The 16,676-nt window shown below is 35.4% G+C and overlaps 3 protein-coding genes across 3 annotated transcripts; 2 read left to right on the forward strand and 1 right to left on the reverse strand.

The window, feature by feature from the left end:
- Positions 1 to 1,332: 1,332 nt before the first annotated feature.
- LOC125197253 lies at positions 1,333 to 5,396 on the reverse strand. Its single transcript, XM_048095976.1, has 6 exons — positions 4,798 to 5,396; positions 3,178 to 3,289; positions 2,933 to 3,104; positions 2,655 to 2,836; positions 2,016 to 2,156; positions 1,333 to 1,501 (listed from the first exon to the last, which is right to left on the reverse strand). Exons 1-5 carry the CDS (start codon positions 5,217 to 5,219, stop codon positions 2,019 to 2,021), a joined length of 1,026 nt encoding a protein of 341 aa, XP_047951933.1. The 5' UTR covers positions 5,220 to 5,396; the 3' UTR covers positions 1,333 to 1,501; positions 2,016 to 2,018.
- A 2,451-nt stretch (positions 5,397 to 7,847) lies between these two features.
- LOC125191670 (rho GDP-dissociation inhibitor 1-like) lies at positions 7,848 to 9,338 on the forward strand. Its single transcript, XM_048089068.1, has 6 exons — positions 7,848 to 7,920; positions 7,999 to 8,180; positions 8,326 to 8,392; positions 8,499 to 8,717; positions 8,810 to 8,934; positions 9,009 to 9,338. The coding sequence occupies exons 2-6, from the start codon at positions 8,019 to 8,021 to the stop codon at positions 9,084 to 9,086; spliced, it is 651 nt and encodes a 216-aa protein (XP_047945025.1). The 5' UTR covers positions 7,848 to 7,920; positions 7,999 to 8,018; the 3' UTR covers positions 9,087 to 9,338.
- A 935-nt stretch (positions 9,339 to 10,273) lies between these two features.
- Positions 10,274 to 11,447, forward strand: LOC125196716 (long-chain-alcohol O-fatty-acyltransferase-like). The gene has a single exon (XM_048095329.1). It carries the CDS (start codon positions 10,340 to 10,342, stop codon positions 11,360 to 11,362), a length of 1,023 nt encoding a protein of 340 aa, XP_047951286.1. The 5' UTR covers positions 10,274 to 10,339; the 3' UTR covers positions 11,363 to 11,447.
- The last annotated feature ends 5,229 nt before the right edge of the window (positions 11,448 to 16,676 follow it).

A 16,676-nucleotide genomic window follows, 5' to 3' on the forward strand; every position in this document is an offset into this window, starting at 1 on the left:
ACCGGGACGTCCGCCATTGGAGACACTCTAAGAGAGAGAAGAGAGTATATGTATACTACGTGCATTGCATTTGGCACCCGTTCCCGTAATGGAGAAAAATAGAAATGAGCAAAATAACCAAAAACTGAATATTTAATTCGAATCAAATCAAAATTTGAAATGACTATTGGAAGCAAACAAATACTTGTAGTATCGACACCTTGCAACTTCCCTTAAAATAAGTAGTAGCAGTAGTAGTGGTAGTATGTGGTACTCCCTCCGCCCCAAGATAAGTGACCTACTTCTTTTGGGCACGGGATTTAAGGAATGGTACTTAAATAAGTTAAAGTGGAGTGAGTAAAGTATGAGAGGGGGAAAAGTAGAGGAGAGAAGAGAGAATAAAGTAGGTGGAAAATAAAGTAAGAGAGATGACTTTTTGCTAAAAATGGAAATAGGTCACTTATAGTGGGACACCCCAAAAAGGAATACAAGTCACTTATCTTGGGACGGAGGGAGTAATATCTAAGGCTGCGTTTGGTATATGAAATTGAAGGTGTGGACTTGGAATTGAAATCTTCAATTCCAAATCTAGTGTTTGACATCATAAAAATTTTTAGATTTGGAATTGAATTACAATTTCAAATCCTCCAATTTTACAATTTGAATTCAATATCAAAGTAGTAGAATTCCAAATATTTATTAAATTACACACACAATGCTCACATTCACACACACACACACACATTTTTACACAACACTGCACACACACACACACATAGCACAAACACAACATACATAGTTCACAACACACACACGCACATAGCACACACCACACACACATGCACACAATACACAACACACACATTCACACACACACAGGCACACGCACCCACAAACACAGCACACGCACACCCACACACGCTGCACACGCACACACAGCACACATTCAAATTTTTAAATCAATTCCATATCAATTATTTCATTTTACCAAACAAAGGATTTGTAATTGAATTCCAATTCAATTCCATAAAATTTCTAATCCAATTTCCAATTCCGTGTACAAAGGGACCCTAAATGCATTTTGTAAATTGTCATTTCGTTACGCGTTTCTTAAAAGCATGTTCTGAATCCCGTGAATTTAAGAGAATTATCATAACTAGGTACATTCCTTTCTGAGAAGCACATGTATCACCGTAGATTTGGAAGTTAGTAAAAGGAGGATGACGAAGAATGAAACCTATACACCTCTCTTTACGCTTAAAAGGTTCAGTGCTTGACCTACCATATCCATATCACAACATATGTTTATAAAATGTGCAAAGAAATGGAACTCCACCATATATGGTGACCAGATGAGTTGAAATTGTATTGTTTCATTATTTACCAACGTCGCTCCACAATCATAAGCCTAACCGAATCGAAAGACACAACCCATACAACCTTCTTTACAGGAAGAACTGCATTCGGAGTAGTAGCGCCAGAATACAGTAGTATGTTAGGATTAACATCATCTATCTGCAATCTACAAGAAGAAATAATGGGATCATCAGGCATCAACTTTAAAAGCTTGCAACATTCATAATAATTTTAGTAGTGCAACTACAACTTTGTTAATATGGGGGAGGGGGGAATAGCACAAAATATCTGGAAAACGAAAGTAGATGTGGCTGAAACCGGGAAGCAAAAAGAAACCATGGCAGTATTAAAAGCTCAAAGATAAAGTATTAACTCAGAATCCTTTTTTTTTTTGTAGTCAACTAGTTTAGATATGATGAATAAAGCTGGACTGGAAATGTGGTCTTACAATCTAAGTGCACAAGAAAAAGGAAATGAACAAATGAGATTTCAGAAAGGGGAAAAGGAAAGACATGCAGAAAATCCGTGCAAAACGTGAAATTTCATGTGACATTAAGGACACAGTAAAAGAGGCATTTGATTACAACTCCAAACAGAACGCAGAAAGTTCTGTTATGATATCTTTAATGAGATAAATATATCATTTTTATGGTAACAAAAGTAAGACTTGGTAGACATACCAGTCAGATCTCTTTGTCATGATTTCTTGAACAGTGCCGTTGTGCCAACATCTCTGGTACCTCCAATGCAGAGATGCTTTCACAGCCCAGAAGCTCATGTAATTTTTCATCACACAAGATTGCCGTTGAGTTCAAGGGATCCTAGAGTAGCAAAACAGAGGAAAGATACTTCAGATGGTAAAAAGAAGAACATTTTATGTGAACGGAATAACAAAAAGGAAAAATAAATGGGAAGAAGAGCTATAACAGACGCAGCAGGAGCAACTACGGATGCAAGGGACTTCAACTCAATAAAGTAAGATTCTCCAGTTAACTATCTGATTAAAAAAATCAGAGAAAAAAGAGAAAACCACCAGAGTACCAGAAGATTACTTCTTGATCCAGCTGACATATCACATTGGATTTATCCATCTAAAACTCATTTCAAACAGCATTCACTCTGAAAATTTGAAGTAAGGAAAATACCAAGACACTGATAAACATGAACAGAGTTAACGTTTAAGCTCCCTCCGAACATGCAAGCAAGAGCCAAAATCTACTCATGTTATATAATAGGCTCAGTTTCTTTACTTTCTTATGAGGGGTAAATGGCTCTTTGTAATCGAGGAGAGAAATATAACCATTAAGTCAGTGACATACCTCAAGCTGGTGAGCCTTTATATAGTCCCAGATTTGCCTCAAGACTTCAGCTTGTGACATTTCCCTCTCCTCGGTTCCAAAGAACCTGGCAAGTGCTTCAGATATTATCACAATTGGAACTGGATCATCAGTTCCTGATCCCACATCAGCCTTCTGTTTTTTAGCATCTTTGGCTATCTGTTCTGCGAGAATGAGATGCATTGTACAAATTTAATATAGCTGGAACATAAACTATCAGAAAGAACACATGACGCATATTCACACTCAGATATCTATACCTGTAGGCTCGATCGCAGTTATATGTTTAGCTAGCAGTTTATTCATCTTGAACATGTCAGTAGAGTCAGTTTCAAATACCAAGCGGAGCTCATCATTGCAAATTATCTTCCTTTTATTGTTCGGGTCTTGAAGATTGTGCTTCCTGATGTAAACCCACAACTGTTTCACGATCTGCAAAGAATTCTTGTTTCAGGAGTAGTATATTTTTGGAAGATATTAGCAACAAGAACACAGGTTCCTATACCTCAGTTCTCGGCAAGGATGGCTGGCCTACAATGGCTTGAAGCAGGGGAGAAACATTGCAAAGTTTGTTCAGACCACCTGGGCCACCTCTTCTTTTTTTCCCTGTCGACGCACTGCATCAAAGTGGAAGAATATAGAGATCGTTAAGCCAAATGATGAGAGTTGTTAGCGGAACATTAGAATTTACCCTATAAGTTACAACCTCTACTCCAAGCTTAAGGATATGATTGAAAATACTAGCGGTATTCAATCAGATGATGAACATCTACTATATAATCATCCCCAAGTTTTTTAATTGATGATAGCATCGACAGATTCCTTTCATGGAAAATATTATATTTGCGGATATTTTTGTTCCTGTGCGTCGAAGCCCATGTTTTAGCATCAAATAGTCAAACACTACTCCCTCCGTCCGTCCACTAATATAAGGTCATGTTTGACTGGGCATGGGTTTTTAAAAATGTAGTGGAAAATGAATAGTAAGGGTTAGTAGAATGTAGGTCCTACTTTTATATATTGGTTTTATAATGAAATGCGAGTGAAATAAAGTTAGTGGGATATGAGGTCCATTACAAGTAGTAGAAAAGCAAATGGGACATTTATTGGTTGACGGACGAAAATGGCAAAATGGGACGTTTGTTGGTGGATGGAGGTAGTATAATAATTGTGATTTAGTAGCATTTACCCAGCATCAACAAAATAACGGCGAAATTCTTCTTTGCGCGACATATGGAAATTAGCTTCCCAAATTGGGAAGCTATTTATAAAAGTCTGGATATTGGGAAGCTATTTATAAAAGTCAGGATTTTTAAGAAACGAGTAAACCCTAACGCGTCTCATTAATTGGAGACACATAAGGGTTATGGTCTCTTAGGTGGATTTGCAGGCAAACTGTTTCCTTTCATTGCAGCAACGATCGATTTGCAGGCGAATTGTTTCCTCTTAGCGATGGATTTGCAGCAACACGTTGAGATTTTGACGGCCAAAATAGCTGCGAAATGCCGGAGGGAGCGTCGTCCTCAAGAGCCGGGTGAAGGATAATGATGATTGTGCAGAGAAATGCCGGTGCAAAGGACGAGGGTGCCGAACTGGCCATGCCGCCTATCTTCCACTCGTAGGTGGATGCATAACTCTTACTCATCTCCAATTAAGAATTTAAAAAATAAGCTTCTCAATTTGGGAAGCATATTTCCATGTTAACCCAAAAGAAGAATTTCGCCCAAAATATCAGACAGGAAAATGCATAGCCGCAACACAAACAGAGATTCAGAAAAAATGACCATGCCTTCAGTTCAGTCCAGTTCAGTAAACAGTGAACCCACTAAATGCTTGAGGTTGTCAGATTACAAAGAAAAATTGATTTTATGAGCTAAATTGATGCTGATTCTACATGCAAGAGAATATCCACACACAAAAAAAAAATACTACTACTATAATTATAGATTCTAAAGCGTTCAGAAAAAGAGAGACGAAGCACACATACTCAAAGATAGAGACGAAATAAAAGGAGGAAAAAGATGATCTCTTTGGTTGGTGAGGAAATGAAGAAAACTTTTCCGAAAGGCAGCCCAAATTTCCACACCAACCAAACAACCATCTTGGCAGAATTTTGGAAACGCACCTCTCTTTAGCAGGGACATCTGCAGCGGCGGTGGTAGGGGCGTTTATCGCCGCCGAGGACGGAGATGGCAGCGGCAGAGGGGGGTGGAAGGCGTAACCCTGAGAGGGTTGATAAACGGCGAAATTCGGCGTTGAATGCGCGGCGGGAGCGGGAGCAGGAGGGAAATTAGGGTTTTGATGCTGGTGGTGATAGCGGGGCATGAAATTGAGAGGGTGAGACTGGAGCAGGTGGTGAATCTGAGTGCGAATGAAGTCGATTTTGTGAAACAAATTGACACCGAGTTGGGATTCAAGCTGCTCGACGACGCCGCTTAAGGTGTTGAAGGAGTTGGTGTCGCGGATGAGAGAGTCCAGCGCCTGTGCGATTTGATTATCCGTGACCGCCATTTCCGCCGGCGGCGCTGCTGCCCCTTTTTCAGTCATAAAATTGCCAATTTTGCTCGTCGCTGCTGCAGTAGCACAAGTCACTCTCTCTAGATATACTTGTGTGACCTCTCTCTCTCTTTTTCCCACTTCACGCAGGAAACACTTCTCCTTCCTCACCACTCTCTGCGACACAATTTATGTGATGCCTCCGATTCACTAATATTCTCTTTTGTAATAAAATTTGTTTCATTTGTGGAGAGACACGACTAACAAATTGGTAAAGTAAAACAAAGGAAAAGAGAAAAATAAGTAGAGCTAAGAATTTTTTTTTTTATCTCATTTATAAACAGACATAAATTTTAGCTAGAAATTGGCAAAGTAAAAAATGAAAAAAAGAAGAAAGAAAAGGAGAAAACATAGATAATACTAGTATTATACAAATAAACTTTTTATTTTTAGAATTGAGATTATTTTCTATGCACATCCCGAAATGATAAAATGTTACTATTTAGGGCATGAAAATTAAGAATGGTGTATTAAGTAGTGGATGGTGAATAAAATAAGAGAAAATACAGACATACATGAAGAGATGTGAAGAGAATGAAATAAGAAAGAGTGTCACTTTTTGCCAATAAAAATGACTCAATTATCTTAAAACTTTGCAAAATATTAGAACAACGACTCCATTAAAAAGGAATAGAGATAGTAGTACTATTTTTTCCGACCCAACCTCATGGATTATTCACACCTTCAAATAATAATATTTTAATTATTTTTTTCATAATCTTATTTGACCAATTTTATAATAAAAATTAAAATAAGTGTTATCAGTTATCAAAATTATTAATAATAAATATATTTATTCAATGAAAGTTTGTTACTCCTTATGCTCCATTTTAATATACCTCAAAATCTAGACATGGATTTTAATGCTACTATATTGATTGTGAATTTATTTAAAAGTAAAAATGAGTAAGATCCATATTTCTATGTTTTTAATAAAAAATTTAAATACTTTCAAAAGGACCTTAATAAAAAGATAATATATTTGAACTAACGTATTTCAATATATTATAAAAACTTTTACAGTTTAAACATTTTCAAAGGGATCTAAGTAAGATAAGATAATGAGTATATGAAATAAAATATAAGATGGAGTATTTTATTTAGGTCCCTTAAAAATTATTTTAAGGTCCCTTAAAAATTATTTTAAGTTGTGAAATTTTTAAAAGTTTATATTTTTAAAGGGCGAAGAAAGTACAATTATGCGATTTATTTCACTGACTTTCGGGGTTGCTTCAGGTACTAGCTCTTCATACAATGTGAGAAAAATTTGTTAATGCTTCTTTAGTATTTTATTATTGTAAAAATTCTCTTTAAATGAACTTTACCTCATTCGTAATATTGGTTGATTTGCAGAAATCTTTCAAATAACAGCTTGAGAGGAACTATTCCTGAATTTTAAGGGTTATCGTCGAACCTCCAAATATTGTGAGTTTCAAAAGGAAATTATGAAACAAATATAGTAGGACCGTTTATCATCATCTGCAAATTAAATGGCCTATTTGTTTTTCATGAATCTCGAAAATAATCATTTTAATGGTACCATTCCATCCTCAATTCCTCATTAACTAGGATAGCCACATTAACATTTTCGTATAAATGGATCTTAATATCGCTGACCTAATTTATTGTTAGGTTTTATTTTATTTTGTTTGTGAAAACTGAAAGCAAAAATTGTGTATAATAATTAAAAAAAAAAAAAAATCAAATGTGTGTTTTATTAACAGAAAATTGAATAAAATTAAAAAATATTGGAAATAAGAAGATACATTCAATCAAGCCCTTATATTCTTTAGCAACACTTAATATTATGTTGCAGTGCATATGCATTCTGCAGTTATATATTCTACAGTTGTAATGTTTACTTGAAGTTAATTATGGGCAATAAACTAGTGCATCATGGGTATAAACTAGTTACTTGAAAATGATTAAGCATTAGCAATATATAAGAATCTGATATGAGACACATCTTTAGTTTGAAATGAAATCTTGTATCTATTGACTTAACTGTAGTCAAAATGTTAGTACTCCATGAGGTTAAACATGTTGATAGTTTAAAATATTCTAAAGCACTAATGAAGAAGTGAGTGAGGAAACAAACCAAGCCTATATAGCAAATGAAAACAAGTTTTGACAATTAAACTTGGATATGCATGTAATTAAGTAAACTAAGGATTAAATGATTTAGAAGTAGGGAAACTTGAATGTACCTCATGAACTTAAACTCGAAAAATATGATGAATACCAGTACTATAATTTAGAAAAAGCAAGGAAACTATCATATGCTAAAGGAAACATTAATTAACATATGCCTCAAATAGGTGAAAGTAAAAAATCAATAAACAATTAAAGTGATTTAGAAATTACTATATGTTCTTATTTTTAGAGCTTCAAAAACTAAGATATCATTAATTTTCACATTATAAAGGTGTAAACCTATAATAGTTTTGCACCACGATAACTAATATTCTAATAAAGGGAAGTAAACGATCGCATCTATTGTCCACCCAATTCGCAATATTTGATGAACCGAACTTGCTTAATTTTGGTGTATGAACATAAATCGGATCACCACCAGTTTACAACACCCTTTACCTATTCTCTTTACACTCATAATCATCAATTTAATTTCCATCTCCTTTCCTTTTTTTCTAGAATTTTGATGCCATACTCAGTTTATTAGGACTAGATTCTTGTACGGACGATCGTACTCTTTGTTTATTAGTTTGGTTTTCAAGGTTATTATTTTTACAGTTTGATTTATTTGGTGTAGGATTGCGGAGGTGGGAAAAAATGGGATCTGATTCAGATAGAGATCCCGACATAGAATCCGATTCGGAAGGGAAGGTGAGCCGGCATCACAGTCAATCTTCATGCCCTACCGAAGATGATGAAGACTTGAGCTTACATTTAGGCCCAAAAGTTAGCCTCAAGGAACATCTCGAGAAAGACAAGGTTGGTCATCTAATATTACATTCATTGATCTTATATTTTCAGTAGATTGCAATTTTTCATAAAAAAATAACATTGTTCGAAATTGAAAATGGTTCTCAGTTCTCATTCATACCATTTCGTACATATTGCATCGACTAATGAATAGGATGATGAGAGCTTAAGGAGGTGGAAGGAGCAATTGATTGGAAGTGTTGATGCTAATGTTGTTGAAGGTAATATTATCGAAATAAACACATAGGAGTTATTTACGTTTATTGAGGCAACTTAATTTTATGTTGGCATGACACGCAATTTACAATTATGATCATCTTTAAATAGAGAATCAAGAACCCGACGTAAAAATCTTGAGTCTGGCGATAGTGTCGCCGGGAAGGCCAGATATTTTACTTCCAATCCTGGAAGGCGAAAACCCTAAAGGGTTGTGGTTTACTCTAAAGGAAGGAAGTAATTACCATCTCAAATTCAATATCAAAGTCAGCAACGACATCGTTTGCGGCCTCAAGTATACCAACACTGTTTGGAAGACTGGAATCAAAGGTACATGTATTAATGATCACAACATATACTATTATTCCACAATCTAATTTGTTTCATCTAAGTTAATTTATATAATTAATAACGTGATACAGTTGATAGCTCCAAAGAAATGCTTGGAACGTTTAGCCCTCAAGCAGACCCTTATACACAAGAAATGCCCGAAGAGACTACTCCTGCTGGCATTTTTGCTAGAGGACAATACACTGCAAGATCTAAGGTATTCAATCCATTTTGCTAACGTAGAAAATTTATACTATGTGATATAATGTATTCTTGTTTTGGATTTTTCAGTTTGTTGATGATGACAATAAGTGCTACTTGGACATCAACTACACTTTTGACATCCAGAAAGATTGGTCCAAACATTGACCAACCCAACATATTATTACTCATCAAATTTGTCTTCAAACTATTTATTTATCTTAATTTGTTTACCTTTTACTATTAAGAATTGCACACAAGTGTGTATGTGTGTGAAAGTGTTCCTGGTTAGTTATACATACATGGTTGAACATTTACAAAAGACATACTATATGCTTATATGATCTGAAGAATTTTTGTAGTTCGATATATCTAGTTTGAACTTAGAGTTGGAGTTATCTAAGTATCTTTGAACTTTGTTTTATATACGCTGTTTTTTTTTGTTTTGTTTTAAATACTAGAATGGACTGGCCGGTTCGACTGATCGATTGTGAATCACTACATTGTTCAGTCCGATTTAGGTATAAAAACCGTTATTATAGCGGGTCATTTCTAATAGGGAAAATCGACCAGTTCGACAACGAAGTCCCAACAATTGAATCATTTTACTCTCACGGGAACGAAGTGCAATCCGGCAGCGAAAGAGAAATGCCGCTGCACACAATAGAGTATGGTGGCAACTGGCATGCGAGCAAACCGGTTCAATCCGTCAGGGATTTGTTATCGAACCGGTCGATATTCCCGATTTGAAATGGCCAGCTATAGCAATTGTTTTAATACTTGAATCAAACTGGACAATTTACTAATCACGATCGATCAGTCCTATCTAGTTTTTAAAATAATAAAAAAATACTAGCACATACAAAACAATAAAAATCAAATCACGAGGATCAAATTGTCGGCCACATAGTGCGTTTTCTCTATTCTTAACTGATCCTAATATGCCCATCATTGACTTGAATAATCCACGAGGTCCGTTAATTTGTAGTATATAATTAGGAAAAATAATCTGGAATTATATTCACTAGATTATAAAGCGTTATTAAGAAACATATGCATAAATATGATTCGTTGCTACCTCTACGAAAATACCTGAAAACCTGATTGAATTAGCCCCGACCCCTGTACAACTAATTAATTCCAAAAGAATAAATTGTCATGCATTTGACTTTTTAATTAGTACTCCCTCCGTCCGCGAATAGGAGTCCCGGTTGAGTTGGGTGCGGGTTTTAAGAAAAGTTTGAGTGTAATAATTAAAGTGTGTGAGAGTGGAATGTGAGACCCAATTATATTATTATTTGCTTTATTCTTTGCAATAATGAAATCTAATAGGTCCCATTTTAATTAGTTATCAATAAATCCAATAAGACGAGATCCCCTTATAATTTTTCAAAGAAACCACCACCATCCCATCGTTGACCATGGACCCCGAGATCCAAAACTTGATCGCCGTATGGCTCACCGCCGCCGCATCCCTAATCTACTGCCACCAAATCGCCGGCCGCCTCCCATCCGGCGCGGCCAGGCTCCTCTCCCTCCTCCCTATAATGTACCTCTTCACCACCCTCCCCCTCCGCCTCTCCTCCTTCCACCTCGCCGGCCCCACCATCTTCTACCTCGTTTGGCTCGGCAACTCCAAGCTCCTCCTCTTCGCCTTCGACCAACCCCCTCTCTCCGCCACGCCGCCGCTATCTCTCCCCAACTTCCTCTCCACCGCCCTCCTCCCCATCAAACACACCTCACCATCTCCCTCCATCGCCAAATCCGCATCCAAAAACAAAACCCCCAAATTCGCAGTTTTCGCCATCAAATGCGGCCTTCTCGCATTGATCATCAGCCTATACAGTTACAGAGAGTTCATGAACCCGTACCTGATCTACGCGCTCTACTGCTGCCACGTGTACCTCGGCGTGGAGCTGATCCTGGCGTCCACCGCCGCGCCGGTGGCCGCGCTGGGGCTGCAGCTGGAGCCGCAGTTCGACGAGCCGTACCTCGCCACGTCGCTGCGGGACTTCTGGGGGCGGCGGTGGAACCTCGTCGCCGGAGGAATGCTGCGCGCCACCGTGTACGTCCCCGTGCGGCGCGCGCTCGGGGGCGGGAGGCGGGCGGCGGCGGCGGCGGTGGTGGCGACGTTCGCGGCGTCGGGGCTGATGCACGAGCTCATATATTACTACCTGTCACGTGATGAGCCCACGTGGGAGGTCACGTGGTTCTTTGTGTTGCACGGGCTTCTTGTGGCGGTGGAGGTGGGGCTGAAGTGGGCGCTCGGGGGGCGGTGGAGGCTGCCGACGGCGGTGGCCAGGCCGCTGACGGTGGGGATTGTGGCGGTGACGGGTGCGTGGCTGTTTTTCCCTCAGGTTATAAGGAGTGGATTGGATCTCAAGGCCATTGATGAATACTACGTTGTTCTGCGTTTTCTTCGTAAATCTTTCAATTCAATATGATCCATTAATGCCATGTAAGATTTCAGCAGTTGTATTTTCACACTGTACTTTCAGTTTTCATACAAATAATTTTTATTTTTTTTCATTTTTAATTTGTTCTTCAAAATTAGCTTTATTTTTTGTTTATTAAATTTAATTTTTATCTTTTCATTTTATAAAATTTATATTAAAACTTCTATCATCAATTACTACTAAAACTAGTTTTTGGGGAGAAAATATTAATGCTAAACATACAAATGCGATTTTCTTTTTCCATAATTTTCTTATGAATGTGTTAGCATCGACTGCATTTAGCACGCTTGTTAATGATGCCTTTTTTTTTAATCTAAGACTTAACTATATAAATGGTATCTGATCTTTCACTTTCGCACGTAAATGATACCTAATCTTTATTTTATATCGTTTTTGGTACCTATAAATCACATTTTTGATGTCATAAAGGATATTTTGGGCATAAATAAAATTAGTACCAAAAGTGATATTATAATATCTTCTCTCATTCTCCTCACTCTTTATACTATTATTTTTAATCAATATTAATATTATTATTTTGATGTTATAGATTAATACTTAATTTATTTTTTATATCATTCAAATATACTTAATTCTAATTATAGATATAATTATAGGTTTGTGTTAAAATAATTATATAAAAAGTTGAATATTTTTAGTTAGGTGTTTCAACCTTAAAATGAGTATAAAAAATTTAATAAAAAATATTCAATTGATTTAATTACTTTAAATAATTAAATTAATTAGGCATTTTGTTCTTGATTTATATTATGAATGCAATTAGATGTATGCATAAAACACTAAAAAGAAAAAGAAGAGAAGAAAAAAGAAGGAAGAAGAAACATAAACTAAGGAGAAAAGGAAAAAAGAAAGGAAGATAAAATGCTTAAAAAAAGAGAAGAAGAAACTAAAGAAGAAAAAAATAAGAAAGGAAAAAAAATAATCACATATTTGGTACTCCTAATTGAAATTTCCAAAAATATCATTTGTAAAAAAATTCACATATGTGGTATTCATGGTTATTTTTTTCATGGGGTATCAAAAACGATATAAAATAAAGATCAGATACTATTTATGTGCGAAAGTGAAAGCTCAGGTACCATTTATGTAGTTCAACTCTTTAATCAAAGAGACGACACCTTTTCAATTACTACAAGTTACAACATTAACATGTCAGAACTATGTTCTGTTTGGCATGAATATTGACGTATGAATAAAAAATACTCCTTATCAGAGTACTCACAGTGGATAGTGGTGGCCTATCTCCGAAGCCCATCTCAAAGCTTATCTCCATTTCTTTCTACCACGTCAGCAAACTCATCCCAGAGCCTATCTCAGAGCCCATCTCAATTCCACATCATCAATATTTTTAATATTTCACTTTTAATTATTTGTGTAATTAAAAGACAACATAAATATATACGGTAAAAAAAATTCATTTAAAAACATAATAAAACATCCTACATTAAAGAAATAAAAAAAAAAGATAAAGATAGAAAACATAATAAAAAACAACGGAAGCATACCCCAACAGTTGCAGATATATTTCCCAGTACTTGAACCCTCTCGTATTGCCATCGTAGAACTCGTGAAATTTAGCACACTCATACACCAGGCGTTTCCAGTGCTTGCGTAGATCGTCAAGCTGGTGTGTCAGGGCTCATACGGGCTTTACTTGTTCGTATCTTCACGATACGCCCCCAGAATCTGCCCTCACACTTGTTGGCTAAAATCAGGTCCTTAGATATCTGTGTCCAACAATGAGCAACAACAATCGACTCCTCTATGGAGTAGGTACTCATCGCCCGCCCAACTTCAGACGCCTCCCCGACTGTCTCCTTCTTCTTCCCCTTAATGTCGCGCACCTTGTTGCTGAAGTTCATATCACCGTGGAGAGAGTAATAAAATTAAAATTGGGATTGGAAGAATTTACGTAGTTCACCAACGTTGTGTTGGCTACGTCCACGGGCAAGAACGAAGAACAAATTGTATTATGACTGCGGTTTTCAGATTATGGCTACAGATTGGATCTGTCAGGTCACAGAATTACGTGCCCTACTCCTATATAAATAGGCACACATAAAATCCTATCCTAATTCGGTAACATAATCCTATTCCAATTAGGAAACACAATCCTATACAGATTCAAGACATATTAACACATCTTGTTGCTGAAGTTCATATCACTGTGGAGAGAGTAATAAAATTGAAATTGGGATTGGAAAGGAATGAATGTGAATTGATGGAGAATGGGGTATATACCCCCTCCGTGACATTCAAGATGACCACCTTTCCTTTTTTGTTTGTCCCAATCAAGATGACCACTTTCCAATATTGGAAATAACCCTCTCTCCCCTTTCTCCTCATTAAAATATTCAACTACATTTTTCCTTTCTACTTTATTCCACCTAACAACACTTTCTAAAATCACGTACCACTCAAGAATGTGGTCATCTTTTGAATTGGACGGAGGGAGTATAATGAATTAAAAATTGAATTAAATTTTAAAAAAATAAAAAAGGGGATATCGGCTCCATCATCTGCCCGAGCCTCCGCAATGGAGGCCCATCGCAGGCCGATGCGGAGCCGATTTTGCCATCAGCTGAGGCTTGCGATCGGCGCAGAGGTGGTGGGGGGTGGAGATGGCCTCCCTCCCCACAATAGTGACCTATGAGAGACGATAGGCCCTTGCGATCAGCCCTCATTATGGATGCTCTTACATCTCATTTTAAGAGGAGAATTACGTATTCAGTAGGAGTACATAATTGTATTTCTTGCATCTCATTTTAAGAGCAGAATTATTACATGATTGTATTTAGTTTTATTTTATTAATTGAACAAAGCAAGAATAAAGTATTACTTCTATTTTTAAAAATATGTCAATTAGAGTGGAGCATTCAAAAATAGAAATTGTATCACTTAAAATGGGACATGGGAGTAAAATTATTCCCTCCGTCCTACAAAAGTATTAATTTAGAAACACATATTTTTGTGAAACGAATTAAAAAAAAAATAATGCATACTTTTTAGAAAGAGGAATATATGAGTACAACTAATACTTTCTTTGTTCAAAAAAATAGTCTCACCTTTATATTTTCATTATATTCAATCCACTAAAATTAGTCTTAAACTAAAAGTTATTCAAAATTTAATACTCATTTATCTTTATTCACTTTATCATTTTATCTCTCTTATTTTACAAAATTCACGTAAACATGCATTGTCCGTCAATGTGAAATTTAATTTATAGAGGATGATGTATTATTATTTTATAAGAAAAATGTAAGTAGTTACTTATAAAAAAAATAAAAATAAGAAAATCAGTTTAAATTTTTTTATCGCGCCGGTCAGCTTCCGAAAAATTAGTTTAGATTAGTGGATGGAAGAATGTTGAGATATGAATTGAAGTCCGGTCCCCGTGATCATAATAAAATTAGTTTAGATTAGTAGGATGTGATTGTGTAGTTGTTATCGAATTCGTGGATTAGGCGCCGTTCACAACATCAAAAAGGTCCTACATTAACACGATCACCGAAGACCCTCAGACGCCGTACATTTTTTGTCACAACTCAACCCTTATGACTTATACACTTACTATAAATAAATTCAAAATTTAAAATAAACAATCCACATGTCAAACAAATAAAACACACATTATATAATTTCTCTTATATTACATACGTTTGTATATATATAATTAGTTAACTTACTTTCTCAAATCTATGCATATGTATATATATCTACGTGTTGCAAAAACCTATATATATTAACATATCTTAAATTTATTTATGAAAAATTTCTCATATCTCATGAATTTATATAAAAAAAATTATTTACATGCTACAAAATTTCTAATTGCTCCTATGCATACATATCCTATGAATATATTAGCATACCAATAAATATATTAGCATCCAAAACCAATTTAATAGGGTGTATATATTTATGATTCAAGTAACCTCCAAAGTACTATTTTTAAATAACAAATTATGTACCCGAGCTAAGTAAAAATTAAAACTAAGTATTACCTTCAACAAAAATAGTATCAGGCTATTTTTCTTACGAAGGAGTTCACCCCTTTGTTTTATATATATCTTTCTTTTTTTTTTTTCCCAACACTATAGCCGATTTAATGGATGAATGATTTAATATCCAAACTTTCTTTTAAATACACTAATCATCAAATGAAGTAAGTATGTGACACGTTTCATCTACATGTCACTACTAAAAATTTCCTTTTATTTTCCTTTTTCACATTTGCCATGTCATTAGTTTTTATTTTTATTTTTATGCATTATCTCTTTTTATACTTTTTCTAATATGACACCCTCACACAACATATATTTAAATATATTATAAATGCATGATATCATGAATGCATATATACCCGTAGGTTTTATTAGTCAAATATGTCCTATATATATATTAGGTTGCATTATACTATGTAATAATAAAAATATATATACCATATGCTATTAATTTAACTATTAAGAATGATATAACAATTAGTCCTAGAATGACAATGAAAATATGTAATTGTGCAAAATGATGCAGATGCAGGTTTCGGGTTAGGGATATCACATTTTTACTCATTTACTCTAACAGAACTCCACACCAATATCTCCAACACTACCTGATGTACATTCCCCCATAACACTTGTCATCTACAAATATGATACTGAATTGGAATTCAAACTTTGCCTTGAGCTTGATTAAGAGCATCTCCAATAAGTAAAGGTAAATGAAAGAGGTATATTATCCATTTACCTTCTAAAAAAGTGAAATATACCCTTTTAAAAAGTAACACATTCCAAAGGGAAAAATGTATATAGAAAGGTAAATGATTTTTTAAAAATAAAATAATAATATAAAATGATATAAAGTGTAATACCTTTTCAAATACCTTCCCCCTTGAAGAATAGTTTTTCATGAAAAAGGCAAATATGGAGAGGTAAAGATACCTCTTCAAAATGAGAAATGTATAATACCTTCTCAAATACCTCTCCCCTTGGAGAATGATTTTTCATTGAAAAAGGTAAATATGGTAGTTATTTAACTTTACCTCTCCATACACCTCTCCCCTTGGAGATGCTCTAAGTGACTGGTGGGATTTTGCTGAAATCACTGAAAACCAAATGAATTTAACTTCTCGATGCGTAGTTGGCGTGAAAAACTTCACTAATATCCCAACAAATCAAAGACAGAAAATGTCAAAGGTAAAAGTAAGTCTAATGGGATTTGAACCATAGACCTCATAGAGGTCATGTATGTAAGTGTCAAAGGTAAAAGTAAGTTAGTATTA

Source organism: Salvia hispanica, chromosome 6 (assembly GCF_023119035.1).
Source record: "Salvia hispanica cultivar TCC Black 2014 chromosome 6, UniMelb_Shisp_WGS_1.0, whole genome shotgun sequence".
Lineage (NCBI taxonomy): Eukaryota > Viridiplantae > Streptophyta > Magnoliopsida > Lamiales > Lamiaceae > Salvia > Salvia hispanica.

Coding starts and splice junctions, on each gene's coding strand:
- LOC125191670 (XM_048089068.1), top strand. CDS start 8,019: ATGGGATCTGATTCAGATAGAGATCCCGACATAGAATCCGATTCGGAA. Junction 8,393..8,498: donor TGATGCTAATGTTGTTGAAG/GTAATATTATCG, acceptor ATCTTTAAATAG/AGAATCAAGAACCCGACGTA. Junction 8,935..9,008: donor AATACACTGCAAGATCTAAG/GTATTCAATCCA, acceptor TGGATTTTTCAG/TTTGTTGATGATGACAATAA.
- LOC125197253 (XM_048095976.1), bottom strand. CDS start 5,219: ATGACTGAAAAAGGGGCAGCAGCGCCGCCGGCGGAAATGGCGGTCACG. Junction 2,837..2,932: donor AACTGCGATCGAGCCTACAG/GTATAGATATCT, acceptor TCATTCTCGCAG/AACAGATAGCCAAAGATGCT. Junction 2,157..2,654: donor TAAAGGCTCACCAGCTTGAG/GTATGTCACTGA, acceptor TTGCTACTCTAG/GATCCCTTGAACTCAACGGC.
- LOC125196716 (XM_048095329.1), top strand. CDS start 10,340: ATGGACCCCGAGATCCAAAACTTGATCGCCGTATGGCTCACCGCCGCC.